General features: G+C 39.7%; 1 protein-coding gene across 1 annotated transcript in view; it reads left to right on the forward strand.

The window, feature by feature from the left end:
* Positions 1-24,015, forward strand: part of RASGRF2 (Ras protein specific guanine nucleotide releasing factor 2) — a 454,295-nt gene extending 430,280 nt beyond the window's left edge. Inside the window, exons 20-27 of the mRNA XM_089693224.1 lie at positions 1,188-1,248; positions 1,847-1,950; positions 2,032-2,116; positions 6,988-7,185; positions 8,216-8,295; positions 9,765-9,882; positions 13,198-13,266; positions 16,275-24,015. Of these exons, the coding sequence (XP_089549350.1) occupies positions 1,188-1,248; positions 1,847-1,950; positions 2,032-2,116; positions 6,988-7,185; positions 8,216-8,295; positions 9,765-9,882; positions 13,198-13,266; positions 16,275-16,367 (808 nt within the window). The 3' untranslated portion in view covers positions 16,368-24,015. The remainder of the gene's footprint in view (positions 1-1,187; positions 1,249-1,846; positions 1,951-2,031; positions 2,117-6,987; positions 7,186-8,215; positions 8,296-9,764; positions 9,883-13,197; positions 13,267-16,274) is intronic.
* Positions 24,016-25,291: the final 1,276 nt, after the last annotated feature.

Raw genomic sequence — 25,291 nt, forward strand, 5'->3', positions numbered from 1 at the left:
TTTCTTATTTTAGGCTTTTTTCCCCTCTGTTTCACCTGGTGATCTGGCCAGTAACATACCTCCTGTATTAGAGTGTTCTCACTTTGATGAATGAGCACCAGCGGCACATTTACAAAGCACAATTGTCAGTTTAGGGGGAGGGGAGTGTTTAAAGTATTAGGAGATTTAAATACACTAAGAAATTGAAGCCAAACTCGAGCTAACACTTTATAAGCAGTTGCAGCAATTATTTTTTTTCCTTTTGGGATAAAGATTTTACATAAATAAAAGATGATCATTGTACGCACCCCTGTCAGTGGTAAATGGTTTGTCTCATCCCTGTAACTGATACATTATGTTGAAGAGCTTGATCTTTTGAAAAACAACATTTTTACTGGCTGGATCATCAGATGAAAAAAAGAAAGAAAGAAAAAAACAAAAACAAATGCAGCGATCACAAGTGATAAGCTACAATATAATAAATGTTTGCTTTTGGGATCAATGCCACTGTAAGTAAAGCAGATGACTGTGTATCTAACACATAGGTATATCAAATGCAAGACACTCTAATCGCAGCAGTAAAGGTATAATCATATCAACAGCAGAGGATGTTCCAATAATGAACTCAATAGTTATATCTAGGGAAAAGGGACTTTTTAGTGGGAGAAGCATCCCATATCACTACTGCGTAGAATTATTTCTTAGTTAAATTGGGAAGTAACTTCTAAGAGCAGAGAGCCTTAGTTCAATGCTGCAGGGTCCAAGGACTCCAGCCATGGGGACCATATTTTTTTCAACTTGGTAAAACATTCTCAGCTGTTATAGGGGGTCCTATATAGCGTGAGATTAACATTTATCAAGGTTTTCCATTTACCCAAAGTTGGAGGAGTTGGGGATTTCAAAAGGGGCACAACTGTTTTATTATCATAGAATAAAAATAGGCCAAGTAGTGTTCAGTTCAATTTTTCTGATAGCCATGGGTTCTGCCAGGCCCAATAGACAGATTCCAGAATCCTGGGAGATCGAGATGTTAGTCAGAGAAGTAATATGATGCAAAACTTGAGTACAGTAGGCACCTAACTGCGATAGAACTTTAAAATGGTGACTGTAATTCGGTTTATACATAACTTATACATCATTAATAATAAGTTGCTCATTTAATACATTTTGTAACACAGCAAATTAATCGCTGCCAATTTTTATATCAGTGGCCTTTCTCAGGATGAACAAGATGACTGCCATTTGATTATGGAGGACATAATTGCACTAGTAAGTATACTTCATTAATGCATATGCCTCTTTAGGTGACTGTGTCACTAAATGGAAAAAGAAGCCCAGTCTGTAAAGATAATGACTGCTTACCTGTCCCAACACCCACACCACTGATCTTGGCTCTGTTACAGAGCTATGGTGGCTGAAAATCTTCTACATCCAAAACACTTCCAGATGTGTCAGATACTTGGTCCACCTCTGCACATTGTGGTTCTATCCACCAGCTTCTACAGTGACTGGTAGTGACTTAGGGGCCAGCTAAAGGAACCACAGCATGTAGAGGGGGACCAATCTATCTACCAGAATTGTATCATTGCTGAAGATACTTTAGCAAGCTTACCTCTGCAACAGAGTGAAGATCAGTGAAAACATTTTCAACTCAATAATCTTAATATATCTTAATATATTTTTTTTTTCCCAAATTGATCATAGTTATAAAGTTTAAAAATGTATTTCTATATATAGTGCCAGAAGTAAACACTGTCTTTTTTGAAAATATAGATAAATAATTCTCATTTATTTCCTAAATCTGAAATTATGTAATGAAACGTGTGGTGGTCATAAAATGATGACTAATCTGTTTTATTGTTTTCAGTCAGAAGGTCCCCCCACAGAATATCTGGATACTTTGTCAGCAATGGAATTAGCTGAGCAGATCACTCTATTAGATCATATAGTATTTCGAAGTATACCGTACCAGTAAGTCGCTACCATTTAGACCTGCACTTGGAGAGACCATATGTTTTCTGAATTACATGATATTTTTTATTTTGCTTCTAGAGAATTTCTTGGTCAGGGTTGGATGAAACCAGATAAGATAGACCGGACACCATATATCATGAAAACCAGCCAGCATTTCAATAATGTACGTATTTACATCTATTCTGTGCTGCTACTTGTTGTGTTGATGTGTTTCTGAGTCTTGGCTATGTGATATTTTATTATAGTTGAAGTATCAGTCCCACCATAGTGGTAATAATAGCTCCAGGTAGTTACTAATTTGATGTAATTATCTGTGGCTTTGTTTTTAAATTTTTCTAGGAATCAAAAAACAAGATCTGTGCACTTATGGTCATCAACCTGCTACAGGTTCAGAAAATGCACCACAACTGTGGGACGTAGGGAAGAAGTCTATGGCAAAGCACAGCTAACCCACATCAAAACTGTGGGTACACTGCGCTGCATCCACTCTGTGGCCAAAGCACAGCAGGGCAATATGAAGTCATTGGAATGTAAATAAGAGAATCATTAGCAGTTGTCCTAGTAAAGTACCAGTACTATATTAAAACTAAAATGATTAAACTATTAAAATTGAACCATGTAAAGCAGTTTACCAAAATGGTTAAATTCTAGGCATGGTGTGAATGATATCTGTCACAAGTGCTTGTGCTCTCAACTGAGCTGTCAAGCCATCAAAGGGCTGGTGTCATAACATATCACATGTGCAGCACCATGGCAACTGCAGATCAGAGACAAAGATGGCAATCCCGTGGCTGTACAGGATAGGAAGGTTTAGTTCTGCTTTAAAACCTAAAACTGCCACTTCTTACAATAGATCGAATGGGGGCAGTTGAGGCAATAACAGGCAGGTATGCAATGCTCATGGCCATGGAAAAGTCTAAGATCACCCAGTGACCACCTGAAAACAAGTCACTTTTCATCTACTGGAATTTCCTCTATTACCATTTATGGTGTGTGGTTTGCAGGCAGTTGAGCCACACACTCATTGCCCACCAGTAGCCATGTCAGCGAGTAACATCCTTAGAATCATCAGTCACCTGCAAAGATTCGATACATTCTTTTGACCCAAGTGGCAGTCACTTGAATTGGCAGAAAATAAACACACTTGGTTATTTTAATGTTTACAGTGATTTATCTGCCATACTGATTTCATAAGAATTATGATTAATTGATAGGAACCAAAAAGCTATAGGGGTTTATTTACTAAAACTGGAGAGGGCAAAATCTGGTGCAGCTCTGCATGGTAGCCAATCAGCTTCCAACTTCAGCTTGTTCAATTAACCGCTTCCACGCCGCCCTATAGCAGAAATACTGCCACAGGGCAGCTCGGGTGCGCAAAATCACGTACAGTTGATATAAAAAAGTCTACACACCCCGGTTAAAATGTCAGGTTTCTGTGATGTAAAAAAATGAGACAAACATAAATCATTTCATAACTTTTTCCACCTTTAATGTAACCTATAAACTGTACAACTGTTGAACAACAAACAAATCTTTTAGGTGTAGGGAAGTAAAAATAAAAAACTAAAATAATATGGTTGCATAAGTGTGTACACCCTTTAACCATTTGCCGCCCGCCCTATGGCCGAATGGCGGCCGGCAAATGTCATCAGCGTTCCGGGTGGACGCCATATGGCGTCCTCCCGCACATGCGCAGATTGCGCTCCTGCAGAGCCGCGCAGCGGCACGATCTGTCACCGGCCGTGTACCTCGGACACGGCCGATGACAGATCTGAGTATCGTCCCCCGTTGTCGGTACCATGTGACCTGCTTTGACCATTAACAGCAGGTCACATGACAGTTGTATACAATGGATGGCTTCATTCATGCCATCCATTGTATACTAGTGTCTAGCTGTGAATGGTCACAGCTAATCACATGCACATGTCATGTGATTAGCTGTGGCCAAATCACAGCTAAGCACAAAAAAAAAAACCCTGAATAAATCGGTCATTCAGGTAAATGCTTGCTTATAGCAAAGTAATTCTTTGCTATAAGCAAATTGTGGAAATAAATAAATAAAAAAATAAAAAAATACTGATCACTTCCCCAAAGTAGTACAATGTTACTATGGTAACCTTCTACTACTTTGGTCATAGTGAAATATGAAAAAAAAATCTTTAAAAAAAGAAAAAAATGTAATAAAAAATTAAAAATAATAAAAGAATTTAAAAAAATATATATTTTTTTTTTTTCATACTGTCACCAGTCAGTGTTCCTGATCACTGCCATGCCAGTTATATGATGACGCTGTACTGCACTGGTGACAATATGTAAAAAAAAAATAGTGAAACTAATTTTTTTAATTTTCCGAAAAATTATGACAAAAAAAATACAACTTCAAAAAACTCGCCATGCCTCTTATGAAGTACGTCCGACTGTCTACTTTGCAAAAAGGGGTAATTTGGGGGATATCTGTACTATTCTGACATTCTTGGACCTCAAGAAATAAGATTGGCTGTCAGTACTTCAGGATTGATCAATATTCAGATATATCCCATAGTTTGTGAACTCTATAACTTTCCTACAAACTAAAAAATACATCCTAATTTGGGTTATTTTCACCAAAGACATGTAGCAGAATACATCTTGGCCTAAATTTATGAAGAACAATTATTTATTTGCAAACTTTTATAACAGAAACAAAGAGAAACGTGTGTTTTTTTTCAAAATTTTTGGACTTTTTTTGTTAATTTAGCAAAAAATAAAAACCCCAGTGGTGATTAAATACCACCAAAAGAAAGCTCTAGTTGTGTGAAGAAAATGATAAAATTTTAGTTTGGGTACAATGTTGTATGACCGCGCAATTGTCATTCAAAGTGTGAGAGCGCTGAAACCTGAAAACTGGCCTGGGCAGGAAGGTGTAAAATTGCCCGGTATTGAACTGGTTAAACTAATACTTTGTTGAAGCACCTTTTGATTTTATTCCAGCACTCAGTCTTTTAGGGTATGAGTCTATCAGCATGGCACATCTTGACTTGGCAATATTTGCCCACTCTTCCTTGCAAAAACACTCCAAATCTGTCAGATTGCGAGGGCATCTCCTGTGCACAGCCCTCTTCAGATCACTCCACAGATTTTCGATCGGATTCAGGTCTGGGCTCTGGCTGGGATATTCCAAAATTTGAATCTTCTGGTGAAGCCATTCCTTTGTAGATTTGGATATATGCTTTGGGTCGTTGTCATGCTGAGCTTTCTAGCAGAAGCGTGAATGTTTTGTGCCGATATTGACTGGTATTTAAAACTGTTCATAATTTCCTCTACCTTGACTAAGGCCCCAGTTCCAGCTGAAGAAAAACAGCCCCAAAGCATGATGCTGCCACCACCATGCTTCACTGTGGGTATGGTGTTCTTTTGGTGATATGCAGTGTTGTTTTTGCGCCAAACATATCTTTTGAAATTATGGCCAAAAAGTTCAACCTTGGTTTCAACAGAACATAACACATTTTCCCACATGCTTTTGGGAGACTTCAGATGTGTTTTTGCAAAATTTAGCCGGGCTTGGATGTGTGTCTTCATAAGAAAAGGCTTCCGTCTTGCCACTCTACCCCATAGCCCAGACATATGAAGAATACGGGAGATTGTTGTCACATGTACCCCAGACCAGTTTTCTTTTCGTCTTTTCATAAATTTTGGAGGGATGTCCAATTCTTGGTTGTGTCATATTTTCTCCACTTGATGATGACTGTCTTCACTGTGTTCCATGGTATATCTAATGCCTTAAAAATTCTTTTATACCCTTCTCCTGACTGATACCTTTTAACAATGAGATCCCTCTGATGCTTTGGAAGCTCTCTGCGGACCATGGCTTTTGCTGTAGGAAGTGACTAAAAAAATGTCAGGAAAGACCTACTAGAACAGCTGAACTTTATTTGGGGTTAATCAGGCACTTTAAATGATGACAGGTGTGTATTGACTCCTATGTAACATGATTTTGAATGTAATTACTTAATTATGAACACAGCTACATCCCCAGTTATAAGAGGGTGTGCACACTTATCCAACCACATTATCTTAGTTTTTTATGTTTATTTCCCCCCTAAAATGTTTCAGTTTGTTTTTCAATTGAGTTGTACAGTTTATAGGTCATATTAATGGTGGAAAAAGTTCTGAAATGATTTATCTTTGTTTCATTTTTTTACATCACAGAAACCTGAAATTTTAACAGTGGTGTGTAGACTTTTTATATCCACTGTATATATATGTGATTTTGCAGATCTGGGTAGGGGGCCATTCGAGGCCTCGGCTGTCAATCACCAGGTCCCGGCCAATGATTCCCCGCCGGCACCCGGCGATCTCTGAGTATTACCAACAAAGGAGAGACCTGTGTATAAACAACACAGATCTCTCCCCTGTCAGTTCCTGCAAAATGCTTTATAGCAGAGCAATACAAAGCAGTGTGAAACAGCACATAGTTTTTTAAATTTTTTACTGGACATGTTTGATAGCAAAAAGTAAAAAATATAGATTTTTTTTCAAAATTGTCGGTCTTTTTTTTTTTATAGCGTAAAAAAATAAAACGCGGAGGCGATCAAATACTACCGAAAGAAAGCTCTATTTGTGGGGAAAAAAAGACGTAAATTTCATTTGGGTGCAGCCTTGCATGACCGCACAATTGTTAGTTAAGGTAACGCAGTGCTGTATCGCAAAAAATGGCCTGCTCAGGAAGGGGGGTAAATCCTCTGGAGGGCAAGTGGTTAAGCTTTGAAAAAAGAAAAAACAGAAGCGGATTGGTTTCTATGCAGATTTGCACCAGATTATGCACTCTCCTTTTTTATTAAATCAACCCCATTGTGTTTCAGGAGGTGTTGAGGACCTCAATGTCAGATATTTGATAATTGTATCATTGGTAGGCACATTCCTGATCCAGAATAATATAAAGTATATTGTACATCTCAAGCTTAGTGGATCTGCCCACGTATGAAAATTCTTTATTTATACCGTCATGGTCATGTTTTCTTTCTTCTATGTCCTTTGCATGTATGAATCCTATAGATGAGTAACCTTGTAGCATCAGAAATTATGAGCCACCCTGATGTCACCTCCAGAGCCAGCTCCATTGAGAAGTGGGTGGTGGTAGCTGATATCTGCCGATGCATGCACAACTATAATGGAGTGCTGGAAATCACTTCAGCCTTGAACAGAAGTGCAATCTATCGACTTAAGAAAACCTGGGCCAAAGTGTCTAAACAGGCAAGTAAAGCCAGAATTCCATCTGCAGTACACAGGAGGACATCAGGGATCTGTTGAGATGTCTTAATAAAGAAAGTGTGTGAACACATGAGGGACAGGTTAGAGGTTACTCCCGAGGTATACTGTGATCATGTGATCATCTAAGAGTGACAAAATGATCTCATGGCAATCTGATTTCTCCATGGGTCCCCAGAGCTTTCTCATGAGAGCACATGCATAATGTCATGAAAGAGGATTGCCAGTCCACTCGTCACAGTATTAGCATTGAAGGGCATGTAAATCCAAAACATTTTTCTTTAGTGCTGGATGAGGAATGATTAAAAACCCATGTAAGGTTTTTATTGCTGTCAGTCCTGATCCCCCAGGGAAACCTTCCAGTGGGGACATTTGTCCCTCACTTTGGAGAGATTTCTTCATATTTGCTGTTATTTCTGCAGGACAGGAAACAAAAAAAAATCTCCCCAGTCAAGACAATTAGCAAAAACAAACAAAAAAAAAAACACGAAAAAGTATTGACTTACAACCTGCAGATGTACAAAATAAAGCTCATTCCACTAGACTCGTATGTTTAATACTAATTTAAGTGGTATCATTTAGTATAATGCTAAACAAGTGAAGTTGTCAAGGTTTTGCAATATTTTATATACAGCTTTCTGTTTCACTGTTTCACAAACATTAATAGTTTGGAATCTAGATGTGTGTTATTTAATAACTGAGTAAAATCTCATCTTTTATATTTAGCTGGAATATTAGAAATTATATTTTGGTGTGTTTTTTAGTGATCATACAGTTGAATGAAACATTTGTGTAAGTAGCTTGGACATACAAAAGAATAATGCAATTGAATGTTGTATGTTTCTTGACTTCATGAACCATATGTTCTGTAAAGTGTGATGTATTAGTGCCGGAGAATAATGAATAATTGGCTTTGGTATCCTAGGTACAAAAAAATTGTATTATCTAGCTCATGGCAGGGAACTATGCGCTATGAACTATGATTTGACCTAATGGATAAACATTTTATTTTTAGACAAAAGCACTTATGGACAAGCTTCAAAAGACTGTCTGTTCGGAGGGCAGATTTAAAAACCTAAGAGAAACTCTAAAGAAGTAAGTTTTATAGAGAAATATGTGCTACTCTAGGCCAAGCACTGCTTCCCGCAAGCCTGGCCAAAAAAAATACCATTTGGAGACATCCGCCCTGTCCCGTATAGAAACTAGGATGTGAGATCCATTGAGCAGGCCAACAGCATCACAGGATTGAACATTCTCTCTTTTTCCCACAAACTGATATTCTCTTTGACCTATTGGCTTCAGCTCTGCTGCATTACAGCTAAGAGGTCATAGGTTTTTAAACCTTCCTCTTTATATGTCATTTTGCTCTTATATCAACATAGGGGGAAGAAGCCATCTCTACACAGATCAAGGTGTCTTCTTTCAGTGCTGTACCTTCTCATGACAGATACATTTTTTAAAGCAAATACAGAGTGGGCGATAATAGAGCAGAAGAGAAGGAGGATAGGGAGGGATAGAACAGCACTATTATACGCATGATTCCTGGCAGAGAGCTTCTTATGAGGAGGTGATGGTAGCATTGTACTCATTGCCTTCCACTAATGCAGACCCTGGGCAAGATGGCATTCAGGTAACATGAAATGTCAGTAATGCTAAGGTAAAATAGTTTAGCAAGTATGCACGCATTCACAATTTTTAACTTGCAATTAAAAAAAGTGTTTGTCACCAGGTGAAAATAAAGGAAAACCGCCTAACAAAAAAAATAAAATAAAATAAATGCAGCCACCATATTTTAGAATTGCAATATATTAAATTTTTGTTTTGGGATTTATGGGTTTATACTGCTTTAAGACCAGCCCTGAGTTGGTGTACAGAGATATGCCAGTACACAGAGTGGGGTATGTCTGTTTTGGGAAGCTGTCATGAATGTGGCATCTTCCTTCACAGGGTTCCATCCATGGCTCCATTGATTTGTCGGATGGGAGATCCCTCGGCTGAAAGCTGAATGTGACCAAGGGGGGCTAGGGATGCAGGTGATGCCATTACTCAAATATGGCAGTGGTCATATTAGGGAAATTACTTAATCACAGGGTAGACAGATCTAATGGGGAACTAGCCACCGTGACTGCAGCACATGTTGGATGGGCAGAGACTAGCTTTCCATCAGGTCTGCCTTGCTTTTGATTGACAAACAGATGTCAGTGGGCAGATTTGAAAGCTGCTGTTGGATTGAATAGTGGACAGGCATCTGCCAAGTGCCATGCGTTGTCAATCACAGGCAAACTGGACCTGATGGGAAAATAGTTCTCCTTGGCCCATGCTGCTAAATAAAAAAATACTCAGCCTTGCAGATGTCCTTGTTACGAGTGCAGAGGCTGGGATGGGAACGCACGGGGTAAAAGTGTCCAGTATGCATACTCCAACATCAGTGCTGGTCTATCTGGTAAAACATGGACAATTTTGGTGCAAAGGCTTGACAGAATTCTTTGTCCTAAATGTCCCCATTGTGTAGTTAGAGCAGATATTAAAAATGTGTTTGTTTTTTTATTCTGTATGTTTTGCAGCTGTAATCCACCGTCTGTACCCTACCTGGGAATGTACCTTACTGACCTGGCGTTTATTGAAGAAGGCACACCCAACTTTACAGAGGAAGGCCTTGTAAACTTTTCAAAAATGAGAATGGTGGGTGCCTTCTCGGTATTATAAACTGTACTCAAACCAAGCTTTTTTAGCTAGCTTTTTATTACACAAGGCTAACCTATATATGATATGAAAATTATTTGCTCCTATGCCTCTATTTCACCGACATTTCCTTCCTTGATTACAGGCAGAACCTGTTCATGTACCATACACAATGTGAGCTCATGGTCTGAGTTTATTTCAGAAACAAGATCACCTTGCTTGTTCATGTATGTCAATCTAAGGAATTACACTTAGTGCCATTTCACAGTAGGAATTGCACAGGAAAGTGCTGCATATTCCTGTGCAATTCACATGTGGTTCAGTGCGGTGCAATTTGAGCCCATTCATTCTGAATGGGCTCAGATCGCACTGCATCCCACCAAAAGTAGTGCATGCACTAATTTTGGAAATGCACTGCAACCGGATCACATGGCACTTCTGTACCATGCGATCCTGTGCAGGCAAATTAGCAACCTGCATTTGGAGTGTCGTTAGCTTAACATTGACACCTGCTGCTGATCCCAACCACTGTATAAAAGGAGAGTACAGCGCTAAAAATACTAAAACAGTAAAATTCTATTATGAAAGTATAAAGTCCATATAATGAATAAAAACGACATAAAAGGCATAAATGGTTAACCGTTCAAAGGTGACTTTCAGTGCTCCTAAAGTGCCAGTTTCCTTGGTAAGTCAGTGCTTGTGTATTAATTGTGGAAGAATTGCGCACTCACCGGATGCGCAGTATAAATGCGCATATAGATAAATATCCAGATGTCATCAGGGAATCATCAAAACAGGCCAGGTGTTGGAGTAACTTCCCTCTAAGGGTGGATGGATCCTGGGGCTTTAAATTGTGATCCAAGGACAACCAGAGCTCCCCTTAAGGGATGGATGGGTGCAGCTCACAGGGTGAATAGGAGGCTCCCTCTCTGGATACTGGATGCTGGGTTACTCTGGGTATCTAAAAATCAATACTCCTCAAGGGAGTTTAAAACAGAGAAATGCCCATAGTGTAGTAGAGTATAAACATAATTTATTGGGGGGTTCTTGAGTAAAAGATGCATCAAATAGTAATAAAAACAAGCAGTGCCTGGACTAACCGTCCACAACTAAAGATGGCCACCGGAGCTCCACGATGCTCTGGCTGCGTGACCTCATGGCGTAATTGGCTCCTCCTCCGCTGTGACATCACTCCACCGGAGCATTGTGGAGCTCCGGCGGCTGGCGGCCATCTTTAGTTGTGGACAGTTAGTCCACGCACTGCTTGTTTTTATTATTATATGATCCTATTCACCCTGTGAGCTACACCCATCCATCCCTTAAGGGGAGCTCTGGTTGTACTTGCATCATCATTTAAAGCCCCAGGATCCATCCACCCTTAGAGGGAAGTTACTCCAACACCTGGCCTGTTTTGATGATTCCCTGATGACATCTGGATATTTATCTATATGCGCATTTATACTGCGCGTCCGGTGAGTGCGCAATTCTTCCACAATTAATGCACAAGCACCGACTTACCAAGGAAACTGGCACTTTAGGAGCACTGAAAGTCACCTTTGAACAGTTAACCATTTATTCCTTTTATGTGGTTTTTATTCATTATATGGACTTTATACTTTCATAATAGAATTTTACTATTTTAGTTTTTTTAGCGCTGCACTCTCCTTTTGTACTGTTTGATTGAGGTTTGGTTACCTTTTGTGCACAGCTGCTGTTATTTTTCCCCAATTTTAGTGCGCTCACATACCCTTACCATACTGATCCCAACTACAGTGTGTTTTGAACACAACGCGGGAAATGTGCATGGAACTTTGGCCTAAATGTGTATTTAACCTCTCCAAATTCACGGACATCCCTTCTTAGACAGTTGTGACCAGAACTCCCAATTGGAAGATTTTTGCTCTGTTCCTGATCTGGTGACATCCTCCCTCATTTTCAAATCCAAGGACAACAACCACAAAGATACATAGAGAAGGTGAATCCCCCCAGACAGCAGACTGCAAAAAAACTTGGCAGGTGATCTAATCATTCCCCACTCTATCCAAAACTAAAAAAAAATTATTTTTGCTAACCCACCATCCTATTCTTAGCATTCTATAAAAAGCACAAGGGTCCCCACATGATACTCATAGCCTACAGCCAAACCCCAGTCTTGCTATTGTTTACATTGCTAGGTGAATAGTTCAGATAGTCCAGACTCTCCAACAACCACATGAGATGCGTTGACAGGAAAAATACCTTTGTATGAGCACACAATTTAAATTTCTCTATATTCAGGTGCGCTTTGTGTTAGGAATGATTAAAAAACATCTATTGGTCAAACTCAAACAACCTGGAGGGTTGGAAATGTTTAGCTAATAATGTAGTATCCACTACTGTATTGCTCATAGTTGTTGTTCATAAGATGTTTACATCATATGTATTAAATGGTAGATGTGCTTTGTGTGTTCAAAAATTGTCAATCATTTGCAAAGATTGTTCATGATTTTCAGACAAAAAATAGTAATAGGCAGCCTGTGAGAGAGACTAAAATGGACTCAAATGGGAAATACTAAGATGTCAAAACTGACATTATGAATCTGTTTGAGAAAGTCCCAGTTTTGAAATGGAGGGAAAAAATAAGCAGTTCCTGTAAGAGGATGATGTAAGAAAGAAAGCTATAGTAATTTTAGTCAGCAAGTGTTTTCTTTGAGGCAATACTGAAAAAGTTGGCTGGCCGAGCTGCTCGCTGTCTGCCAGATTCCACTGAACAGCAGATGGGCAGTGCCTCTAGGTTCCTAGGGGAATCGTAAAGTTTTAGTTCTAGAACTGCCATTCATGAGCCTACCTGTAGAAATAACCAGAAATCTCTTTTTTCATTTCTGCATTAAGTATATATTATTTTCAAGATACTTATCTCCCTGTTTATTTTACCGATTGTTGCAGATGAATATCAATAACCACAGTGTCCTAGTCCATAATTCTAACACCAATCCCCTTATTTTTTAAATGCATACTTTCTGGCTTTTTTAACTTTGAATCATTTTTTTCTGAAAGCTCAATGCCAAATAAGTAAAAGGAAATGTGGCTTTGTACTGTAGTGAACAGTGTAAGAACTCAGCTAATAAGGAGTAACATACTGATGGTCCGGTGACCCCATACTCCACTTTTTGTCAATAGCAATGAATGAACAGGTGTCTGTTAAGCTGACACAATATTTTGTTGCCCACCAGTTTTTGATTTAAAGTTTTAAAAATCAAATTGAAATCACAATTCAAGGTTTTTCTGTATATTCTGCTCTGCTAATATCATCGTTATTATGCTGTCTTCCTATAGATATCGCATATCATTAGAGAAATCAGACAGTTCCAGCAGACACCATACCGAATAGAACACCAACCAAAGGTAATACTCTAACATGGCGTATTTGCGGCATTCCACATTATATATACCAATACTGTATATGAAAGCCAAACATACAAAGTCTTCTAATTCAATCCAAATAAAAATGCATTTATTAATGAAGGAACAAAACATCTACTGGTAGTGTAGAAGTAAATGTACATACACATCTCCTGCTTAGCTACATCAACAACCTAGTGTCAAAGTATCATGTAACCAGTTCTCTCTGCTGCTCTTAAAGTATAGGTGAACCCTCACCTTGTAAAACAACCCATTAAGTTTAAAATAGAATATCTTTTTTTCCTCTTTTTTCTGATAACATAACCTCTGGTCTCAGCTGCATATAAAGGGCTTGGAGGGGTGGGGGTGGAGAAATAGCAATACACTGATCTTCCCAGTGAATGGCCGTGTGGAGGGGGTGTCAGCACAAATCTGATCATTGGAGGACAGGCAGGCTGCTATCCCAGCACAGTCAGAAAACTAAGCATGCTGGAAAGGAAGTGCTCTCATGCTTAGCATGGTCAGTTTGATAAAGGAAAGCAGGGGGACTGGTAGGATCACCAGGTATTTCACAAAGACATAGAGAACAGGATACTTTTTAACACAAGTACATGGTACAACAGACACATAACAGGAATATGAAATGTTGGGGTAACATATTCTTTAAGACCTCCTACTCTCTAACTTTCTTGTCAACTCTTCCCTTGCTCACACCCAGGACTTCTCCAGGGCTTGTTCCATTCTCTGGAACCTGTACAGCTATCTCCTACTCTGGCGATCCCTGATAACTCATCTATGCAGGGAAGCCTATCCTGCTGCTGCCTAACAGCTGTACTTTTGCCTTCCCCATCAACTCTTCAACACACAGTTATTACCTTTTGTATCACTTCCTTCCCTTTAGATTGTAAGCACTCATGAGCAGGGCCCTTCGAACCCTATTGTCTTAAATTGTACTGTAAATGTACTGTCTATTTTTATTTTGTAAAGCACTGCACAAACTGTTGCCACAATATACAGTGCATCCAAAAAGTATTCACAGCACTTAACTTTTGCCACATTTTGTTACAGCCTTATTCCAAAATGAATTAAATTCATTTTTTTCCTCAACATTCTACAAACAATACCCCATAATGACAACGGGAAAGAAGTTCATTTTGAAATCATTGCAATTTATTAAAAATAAAAACACAAAAAAAACCACATGTACATACTGTAAGTATTCACAGCTTTTGCCATGAGACTCAAAATTGAGCTCCGATGCATTGCTCTTCCCACTGATCTTCCTTGAGATGTTTCCACAACTTGATTGGAGTCCACCTGTGGAAAATTCAGTTGATTGGACATGATTAGGAAAGGCATAAATCTGTCTATATAAGGTCCCACAGTTAACAGTGCATGTCAGAGCACAAACCAAGCCATGAAGTCCAAGGAATTGTCCATAGACCTCCGACACAGGATTGTATCGACACAGATCTGGGGAAGAGTACAGAAAAATTTATGCAGCATTCAAGGTCCCAATGAGCACAGTGGCCTCCATCATCCGTAAATGGAAGAAGTTTGGAGCCACCAGAAATCATCCTAGAGTGGGCAGCCCGACCAAAATGAGGGAGCGAGGGAGAAGGGCCTTTGCCAGGGAGGTAACCAAGAGCGCAAGCATTTCTGTGGAGAGAGGAGAACCTTCCAGAAGAACAACCATCTCTGCAGCACTCCACCAATCAGGCCTGTATGGTGGAGTGGCCAGATGGAAGCCACTCCTCAGTAAAAGGCATATGGCAGTCCACATGGAGTTTGCCAAAAGGCAACTCTCAGACCATGAGTAACAAAACTCTCTGGTCTGATGAAACAAATATTGAATTCTTTGGCCTGAATGCCAAGCGTCATGGCTGGAGGAAATCAGGCACCACTCACCATCTGACCAATACCATCCCTACAGCAAAGCATGGTGGTGGCAGCATCATTCTGTGGGGATGTTGTTCAGTGGCAGGAACTGGGAGACTAGTCAGGATCGAAGAAAAGATGAATTCAGCAATGTATAGAGACATCCTTGATGAAAACCTGTTCCAGAGCACTCTGGACCTTAGACTGGGGTGACGGTTCATCTTTCAACATGACAATGACCCTAAGCACACAGCCCACATAACAAAGGAGTGGCCAACTCTGTGAATGTCCTGGAGTGGCCCAGCCAGAGCCCAGATTTGAACCCGATTGAACATCTCTGGAGAGATCTGAAAATGGCTGTGCACCGACGCTCCCCATCCAACCTGATGGAGCTTGAGAGGTACTGCAAAGAAGAAAGGGAGAAATTGCACAAAAATAGGTGTGCAAAGCTTGTAGCATCATACTCAAAATGACCAAAGGTGCTTCAACAAAGTATTCAGCAAAGGCTGTGAATACTTATGTACATGTGTTTTTTTAGTTTTTTATTTTTAATAAATTGCAAAGATTTGAAAATGAACTTCATGTTGTTATTATGGGGTATTGTTTGCAGAATGTTGAGGGAAAACATTAATTTAATCAATTTTGGAATAAGGCTGTAACATAACAAAATGTGGCAAAAGTTAAGCGCTGTGAATACTTTCTGGATGCACTGTAAACCCTATATAATACTATTAAACTTGAGAAAGTAAGGTACTTTTTATGGCATATATTAGATAAGCAATAAATTAAAGTGGTTTGCTACAGGTTTGTCACCAGCATTTCAGAAAGACAGAACAAAGAGTGAGGGTGATGTACAAAGTGTAATAAATCCATAGCAAGGTCAAAGTGCTTTATACGCAGCTCACAAATAAAGAAGATTTTGTTTGACAGGCAGATGTTATCACTGGCAAGATTTATCTTTGAGTTTAATTTTCCAATAACTCACATAGACACGGCAGCAATAATTTGTGATTAAATTTATATTTGACATATTACAGCAGTTTTCAAGTATGTTAATGGTACTCAGATATATTTGTTGGTCATAAATACTTGTATATGAATTTGTAACTATACATCTATGCCTTGTAAAACAGGTCACCCAGTTCCTGTTGGACACGTCTCACATCCTGGATGAAGACACCCTCTATGGATTATCCTTAACAATTGAACCAAGGCTCCCAGCATGAAGAGTTTCAATGCGTGTTTCTTGAGACAACTCAGTGCTTTCACTTCACCAACTGAATTATGCATGCCATGCCTAGCGGAGAGCAGGGGAGTGACACCCTTTCAGTGGAAGCTGACAGTGCCGCGGGCACTTTAAAACAAAGACGCAAGAACAGGGGTCAGACAATGAAGGTAATGTCTGCGTGCATTGTGCTAGTCACACTAAGAGGATCCCATCAGCACATAAAGCTGCAATGAAGAAGCAATGTTGACCTTGCTGTGAAGAGTTGTGAAGGCAAAAGAGTACAGAAGGCTTGAAATCATCCACTGTGCTAGTCTTATAAACAGCATCCAGTAATTACAGAACGACCACAATGTCTCTATAAGGCGAGATTCGTGACTAGTCAAGTGACATTGTGTTTCTCTAGCGTATTACAGACTGCCATACAAATAACAAGGTTCATTCTCTGCATGGTGGAGTGTATTACCATAACAACATAATGAGGAGAACATGGAGTCACAGATGCTACATTCACCAGTACACTTGTTATTAGCATCGACTTCATACATTGTACCTTCTGTACATATGTGATCAGTACTGCCCCTGTTGTTTGTGATTTTTTTACTTTTATGCACTGAGCATCACAGCTCTGTTTTTAGATGCATCTACTACTGATAATGTGAATATTGGGGATGACTACATACTGCTTGACTGGCCAAGATATACTAGCATTGTGTGTCATTTCTACTGCATGCCATGATATCACACCTGAGACAGTCGCCGACCTACCTGCAAAGAGAAGGAAATAGGAAATGCTTACAATTTTAAGAACCTGTCAGAATTGAAATATGAGAGCTGCCAATACTTAGTCAGAGGTCACCTAAAGTCTGACAGTTGCTGGCCTGTCAGCTACCTCACTTCACATACCATGTCCCATCACAGTGTGCAGGCAGTTCACAGGTAACAGCTGTCAGATTTCAGGTGAATTCTGCCCCCCATAACCTGGATTAAAGTTGAACTACACCAACCAGAAAAACTGTACTTCATTCATTTTTAATATTCAAAGCAAATTCCCCCATCCTTCCATGTTTCCATGCTTTATTTTGTTGAGAAATCACTTTCACAAAGTTGACCTTTAGCATTTCTGGGCATGGTTATCTTGAGTAATGGCAGATGATTGTAGCATTTACTTCTTGTAATCAATCTGCCCTTAGCTTATGCATGCAGGCAGGAGGATGTGCTTAGCTGAGAAAACCCCTCCTGAACAGTCCTGGGATGTACGAGGCATTAAAACCAGGAAGTAACTAAAAAATGTAAAAAAAATTATTAACAAATAGATATTATAAACTTTCCTATCTATTTACTAACACTAGCAGCATAAGGATTAAAATAGTCCATGTTGATTGAAAGTGCAGTTCTGCTAAGCTAAGTAAGGAGAAAATCCAATCTATTTAATATAAAGATAAGGACTGATTCAAATTTTTTGCATAAATGCTCGGTCATAAAGAATTCTCTTTAACTCAGACCGGTGCTTTCGTAATGCATGGCAAAGCAACAGGTTCACTTAAAGGACATGTCTCGCTGCAAATGCTTGCATTAGTTAGATCAAGTCTTTTAGCATTGCATAGTTTTAATAGCAAGTTTAATATCAATCTGGTGTTTTTGGCATGCCAGTCGTTTTGCCAAAATAGGTAGGGAAACATCAAGAAATAAAAATACAGAACTTGTACAAATAAGCTATTCGTGAATTTTGTATGAAAACCCTTTGTGCAGATAGTTAAACATTTCACCAATATTAGAACAGAATTGTATATATTGCAGTTATGATAATAATAGCATTCAGCCCCATCTGGTGATTTTACTTCTGCATAGGGTCAGCCTGTACCAGGGCTGTGTGGATCATTTTATTTGAGTGATAAGCAAAAAAAGAAGGATTTTTTTAAACCAGAGCCTAAAGACTGATCTGCTAAAGGAATGTTCTGAATCAACTTTACAGCTCTCCAGATACAGTCTAAAGCCTGATTTAATGTTTGCACAAAGAGAACTTGATCCTTTAAATTGGTTGTAAGCCTCAGACATGATATGTGAACAAAGCATATTCCTCTATAGCAGTGATCTCCAAACTGTGGCCTTGGGGCCAGATACATCCCTTTGCTTGCTTTTATCTGGCTCTCGAGGCATTATTCCTCCCACTAACACCAACAGTGCGGCAGAATTCCTTCCACTGACAACAAAAATGGGGTACTATTCCTTCCACTGACACCAACAATGGGGTACTATTTCTCCCACTGACACCAGCGATGGGGCATAATTCCTTCCACTGACACCAACTATTTCTCCACCAATATTAAAGATGGGCCATTGTTTACTCCCACTGGGCACAGTCCGCCCCCCCTAAAGTCTGAAGGACAGCAAACTGGCCCTTTCTTTAGAGAGTTTGGAGACCCTGCTCTATAGTGTGTACTTGTTTCAATTAAGAGCACTATATGTCATTTCTATCTGCTGCTTCATTTCTCTGCTATCAGCATGACTCAATTCTGACAAGTTTTCCTGACACCAAGAGAAAACAAATGTGGCAGGGCAGGGAGCTCCAGCACACAGCATATGATTGACGGCCTTAGCTCTTCCTGTGAGCTGTGTGGAATGTTTCTTCCCCCCAATCAGCTTTCACAGCTCTCCTCACTGAGCCCTGCAGTGTGTAATTTCAGCCCTTTGCCCCATTTTCTGAACACTTAGACAAGCTTTAAAAATTCTGCACTTTGAACATGTGTAGTGAAGAGAAGACTGCAGATAAACATACAACTTATATAGGAGAATTTGTATCATCTCTGTGTATCACCTGAGGCCACAAGTCACTTGACTGGGTATATGTAAGAGTTTCAGATCGTCTTCTTCAGATTTGGGAGCTCTCATCTTCAGATTTGGGGCCTCCCGTTCTTTCAACCCCTCTATTAACGGATAAGTTCACCTTTCATAACATGTTACTGGTTACATATTCAGGGTGTAACATGTTACGAAATAACTGTCCCCCACTCCCTTGTTTTTACAGCTAGCGAGGTATCTTCTCCCCCCACTAGTTGTCACAGTCTTAAAAAAACTTGACCATGTGGGGCTCCCTGTCCACACAGCCGTGTCAGTCATTCACAATATATTGTGAATGGGAAAACTACAAGTTCCGACAGCCTTTGTGGCTGCTGGCTTGTAGTTCTCAGAGAACTACCATGGCACTGTGGTAGTTCATTGATTCTTCTTGTCAGAGTGAATTTGCTTGCCCATCCGAGGTACAAGCACACAGATACACTGACAGATCTGCAGGAGTCCTGCATGGCACCAGCGATCCACTGATCGCTGGTGCAATGCCTTACATGCTCCCAAAACAAAACACAGTAAATGCACATTGGTCATCGCTGTTGGAGAAAAAGGTCCTTAGTAGCCTCAAAACGTCCTTCTTTTTGTGGATGGCGAATATATGTCCTGTCTTTGATCTCTGATTATGGTGTGCTGGGGATATCTGCCTTTGCCCTTTGCTCCATAATTACCCCGTGAGAAGAAATACAGGGGAGCTGGACTTCAAGACTTTCACGTGAGGTGGAGAGCAAGTTCTTAGTCCTATGAAAGCTCCAATCAGATTGATTGGGCGATTACACGGAGCTTTTTCTATTTGTCTATGCATGTGAGTGTAGAAGCAGGGGAACCGAAGCTTGGAGGCTGACATGTAAATGAACCTATTGCTTTGCTCTGAATGGGAAAATCACTAGTTCATTTTAAGGCTTGGTTAAGAATAGTCCACCCTAAAGGTATTTATGTCATAGTTCTCTCAAGTGTATAGTCAGGAATCACAATAAAAAGGTAAATACTCTTTATGATAATTGTCCTTCCACATAAACCCATGACAACACATCATTCCCCTAACTTTTACTAATTATTATTAAAAGCATAAATTAGAGGAAATAGTGAGCATTTTAAACTTTTCCGGTGTCATTCCAGGTAGATGGGTCAATTCTCTCAGTTGTGCTGTCATAGAGATTGTATAAATGCATTTTTATTGGCTAGATTAATTTATATTGTCTTGTTTTTATTTTCTTAGTTCCTTTTATTTGTCATTTCCCAGTATATTTTCTTATTATTTGCATTATTGTTTACCAGGTACAAGCTCCCTGTAGGAAATTTCATCCGTGGTAGGAAGGTTCCAGGTGCATACTTTAATACTTTGCAACAAAATGCAAACCAATACAATGAAATTCTGTTGTTCCTTTGATGAATGTATGGAATAATACCTATTATACACTGAATACATAGCTATTGCATATTTTTTTTTACGCAAAGAGTGTGATTGCATGGTTCGTAAGGATGTAGTGACAGATACAGTGGAATTTGTTTTTGAACTGTGAAAAATTTATAGAATGTAGAAGATTCCACTTCCAACCAACAACTCAACCTGAAAAGATAATAGGAACAGGTGCCATGTACAGGCTATTGCCATAGAACACAAACTCTACCCTTGCAGTACCCCCCGCACACTCTGCAAGAATAAATCCACGTTTTATAAAGGGATGCATGGATAATTCCAAACTGTGTCTCTGGGTAAAGGTGTTCATCTTGTCAGAGGCAGGGCTGTGCTTTCTCATAATGTGCCATATCCCTGGCTCCAGCACTGTTTCAGGATGTGTTTGTGTATGTGTGTGGGGGGGATCCATCATCACTTTCACTGCAAGGCTATTGAGTTGAAACTAAAGGCATTTTTTTTTTACATTTTGGATGGATTAAGGGAGATTCTTTTGCCATCTGTGCCCCATAAGGGAAATATCCATTCACTTCCTGTCCCATATCTAAAACAGGAAGCAAGCATAGTAAGGGAATCCCAGCATGTCTCCAGGTCACCAGAACTAGTGTTCCCATTGGAATATTCCCTTCTGTTACTGTTCTAGCATCAACCCAAGATTTGGGATTTTTCTTTTAATTTTTCTTACGATGATAACTGTAATCAGGACAAATATGGTGAATCCTCATAATGGGGGCACAGACAGCAATAAAAACTGACAGGTGTTCTAATCCATCTTCACTCTATCCAAACCTAAAACAAAAAAATGTTTTGCCTTTAGTTATACTTTTAAATCTGCATTGTACAGGAGGAGGCAAGCATGCGACCATGACCCATAGTTTCTTAGAGAGGATGTTGTAGGGAACAGGTGAATTCATTGAGGAAGCCTGCCAGAGTCAGGAGAAAAGGTAAATATTACACCTTATTACTGCGCACAGGACTAAACAAGTAGTTAACCCATATAGTGGGGAGGGGCACTGAAAGGGTAGATTTTTCTCATTCACGGAGTTCAGCTTTAAGACCAAAGCAAACCTGAAATGTTTAATATTTGCCTAAGCCAGTGCTGTCAGCACATAGGAAGCACCTCTAGGTGCCTGCACGATAGGCACTTTAAGTGTCCAGAAATTCAGGGGTACACTAATATTCCCATATTTCCTGGGTCAACGAGTTGAGAGCCTAAGCCTGCCCCCTACCACTTTTTCAGCTTTGCTTTTGGCCCACTACTGTAGTGAGTGGCTTAAACTGGCCATTAAGGCCTCTTGCCTACTGCAGTTTGAAAAAGCTCAATACAGTTTTTTTTTTACTGATTTAAAATGCAACCCATTGTTTAAAAGGTGCCTGTACACACAAGAGCATAAGCAAGCGCTGAGTATTCTTGAGTGACAAAAAAAAAATTACGTTCCGGTCAGTATTTTGCGCTGGTGCACGCAAATACACGCATAGTAGCACAAATGTTAATGGATTGTGCCTAGGCATGTTGTATGCGCAAATACTTGTAAAGCTAAATTCTGAAATTACCCCCACAAATGCTCAAACATCAGTATCGTGTGCAAGAGGCCTAAGGCATAGGAAGCAGAGACAAGCTCTCACACCTATCATCTCAGGAAGTTGATAAAGGTATTCTGAAGACTTGGGGTGCTTGCAAAACACCATGTATTAAAGTGGACCTGTATGCAGTAAGCCAATATTTACAACTTTATAAAATATCTAGAAATATATAAGCAGTATCCCAGAAAATTTACATTTTATCTTGAATTCCTTAAAAAAAAATAGCAGCATGTGTCAAGGCATTCCTGCACCTTGAGCCTTATAGCTGTGTATCTGCAGTGTGATATCATGTAAGACACTGCTTCCACTGACTGCTAGCTGCACCAGATGTGGGGATGTTACTACTGTATTGCCTAGTGTTCTCCTTGCTGAAGAAAAGCTGTGCCAGAGGATCTACAGTGAGAGGATCTACTTTCTGCTTTACATGGTTCCACAATTGAATTGGTCTGTGCTTTCTGAACCTCTCCTACTGCTTTTTGAATATTCCCTCTTGAGTCATCAGATCACCAGTAATTGGAGGGGCAGCTCTGTTATAAGAAAGCCAAGTCCTGCCTCTGACAAGATGGACACCTTTACCCAAAGACACAGTTTGGAACAATACATGGTAAATCAGTAATGGGGGAAAACATCAGCCTACAGGAAATAATGACAAAAGCTGGGTATACACATGTCAAAATCTGGCTGATTAAGCAGGAACCAGGCAAATTTTGGTATAGATGTGCCCCTGTCTGTTCAACAGAAGTCGGTCATCAGACCAGCTTCTGTCGAATGACCCTGCTGGAAAACCAACATTCAATTCAATTAGGGCTTGCAGCCAATAGCTGCAGCACTGATCAGTGTATTCTGATGGGGAGGGGAGATCCGTGCATTCACATTGCATCAACCTGCTGATTGAACAAAAAAAAAACTGCTTGTATACCCAGCTTAAGCCTTAGTCCTCTGCTTGCCTATTTTGGGTACAGCTTCCACAGTACAGAACCTCTCTGAATGGAAATTGGACCTAAGAAAGCAACCAGAGGTACCTGATACGTGCTGACAATACATTATGTAAATGTTATACACATCTAGTTCACTTTCAGTACAGTCTTTTCAGCTGAAAATGGCACTTTCCCCCTGTAGTGCCCCTCACTTCAGGTGCGACTTGCCATGAGATTTGCCATGCCATGCAAGTTTCAAATCACATGGCAAGTCACACCCTATTGTCCGCAATGAAAGCGGTCATATCAGTGTAATTCCGACTTGGTTGTATGCACTACTTCAGGTGCGACTTGCAGAAACATTTGTGTCTTGAAAGCTGCAATGTCTTGCAAGTCTCACCTCAAGTCAGAATGACATCCGACTTTGAAATTGCGCAACTTCACTGGAAGATTTGGATTGGTGTGACCGGGGACTCACACAGTTTTAGGCCCACCATGTAAACAAGTATAGTAGCACTGGTATTGTTTGATGAACATATTTTTATGAACTACCATACTTGGTAAACAAAACATTTTACTTATGCACACACCCCACCTGCAGACCCCACACCGAATTTGAAGATTCATTGGTGTAAAATGGAAATGCAGCATCTCTATGAGGACATCAATTACTCTTCTATAAATCCATACACGCATATTTACAGGAACCACATATCAAGATGCCATTGTTATGTTCACGTGTTATTTATTATTCTTTATAAACATAATTTCATTTTCTTTCTGCTTGCCAAGGAACGGTTTATTTTGAGTTTAACCCTCTGGCACCTGTAAATGTGTTGTATATACAATAAAACTGCAGAGCCAGGAAGCATGTCTGCTGCAAACTGCATGTGTCTTCATTGTGTGATCTGTGTTGAATTTTATTTAAAGTGGATGTAAACCTATGAACCAAAAAAATGAACAAAGCATATCCTTCTATGGTTTGTATTAGCCTCAATCCAAAGCACAGAGTGCCATTTCTCTCTGCTGTCTCCTTCCTCTGCTATATGAGTCAAATCCTCAGGAGGGCAAGTGGTTAAAGGCGGTAATAGAGCATTTTATTAAAATGAAGCTAATATATATGTACTGTATATACCCATTGGTCTATAGACGATAGTACATAAGACCTAGGGGTTAGCACATACTGTATAATCATTGCTAGACTACACTGACATCAGTATGAATTAAATGGATAAAAACTGGGGACATTTAAAGAAGAACTCTGGGATAGGCAAAAACAAAATCACCCATTACTACACCCTCACTACACAAAACATTAAACCGTTAAAAATAATTTGAAAATCTTTTTCAAGAAAGTCTAATTGAATTTTCATGACCTCATCTCTGTAATTCAAAAGATAACAGCATCTTCTCTGCCAAGGAGGAGGTGTAACAGCCGGGATTCCATCATATCCTCTCCTCTCTCTCTGCAGTAAGGACCAGTTCACACTTCATGCATTTCTTTGTGCTTTTTTCTGCCTCCAAAATGCACAGAAAGTAGGTTATATGATTGTCAATGTCATAGTTCACATCAGTGCTTACAGTTCCAGTGCGTTCCAGTTGCAGAAAAAAGTAGAACAAACTGCATTTTTCATGCACAGATCTGTACTGGAATGCGGTAAAACGCATCAAAAACGCACCGGAACACACCAAAAACGCACTGGAACGCATATGTCCCTATTTAAATTGAACTGGAAAAAATGAACCAGGAAGCATAAAAAAAGCACCGGAACACATAAAAAATGCACCAGAACGTGCCAAAAACGCATCAAAAACATACATGCAGAAACGCATCCAGAATGAATCTGGACCGTGTTTCTATGGTGTGAACCGGCCCTAAAAGGAAACTACAGTCAACCACAGGTAGTCTGAATGTGTCTGAGAGTCTCCGTCCACCCACCACCAAGTGGGGCTGAATGACATCACTGCTTCCTGGAGAAAGAACTACAGAAGGGATGTGCCAATACCAGTGGCTGGGGGAATAGAAGGCATAGCAGCCACCAGTCTTACAAACACAAAACCAAAGAGAATGAATGGTTTGTTTCGAAAATTAATTCAGAGCAACTACTGAGTGGTCCAGAAGATAATTGACATATTCAGTGAAGGTAGGAAATCAGCAAC

Source organism: Staurois parvus, unplaced genomic scaffold, assembly GCF_062004578.1.
Source record: "Staurois parvus isolate SC_StPar_1 unplaced genomic scaffold, SC_StPar_1.0 ptg000618l, whole genome shotgun sequence".
NCBI classification, from domain to species: Eukaryota; Metazoa; Chordata; class Amphibia; order Anura; family Ranidae; genus Staurois; species Staurois parvus.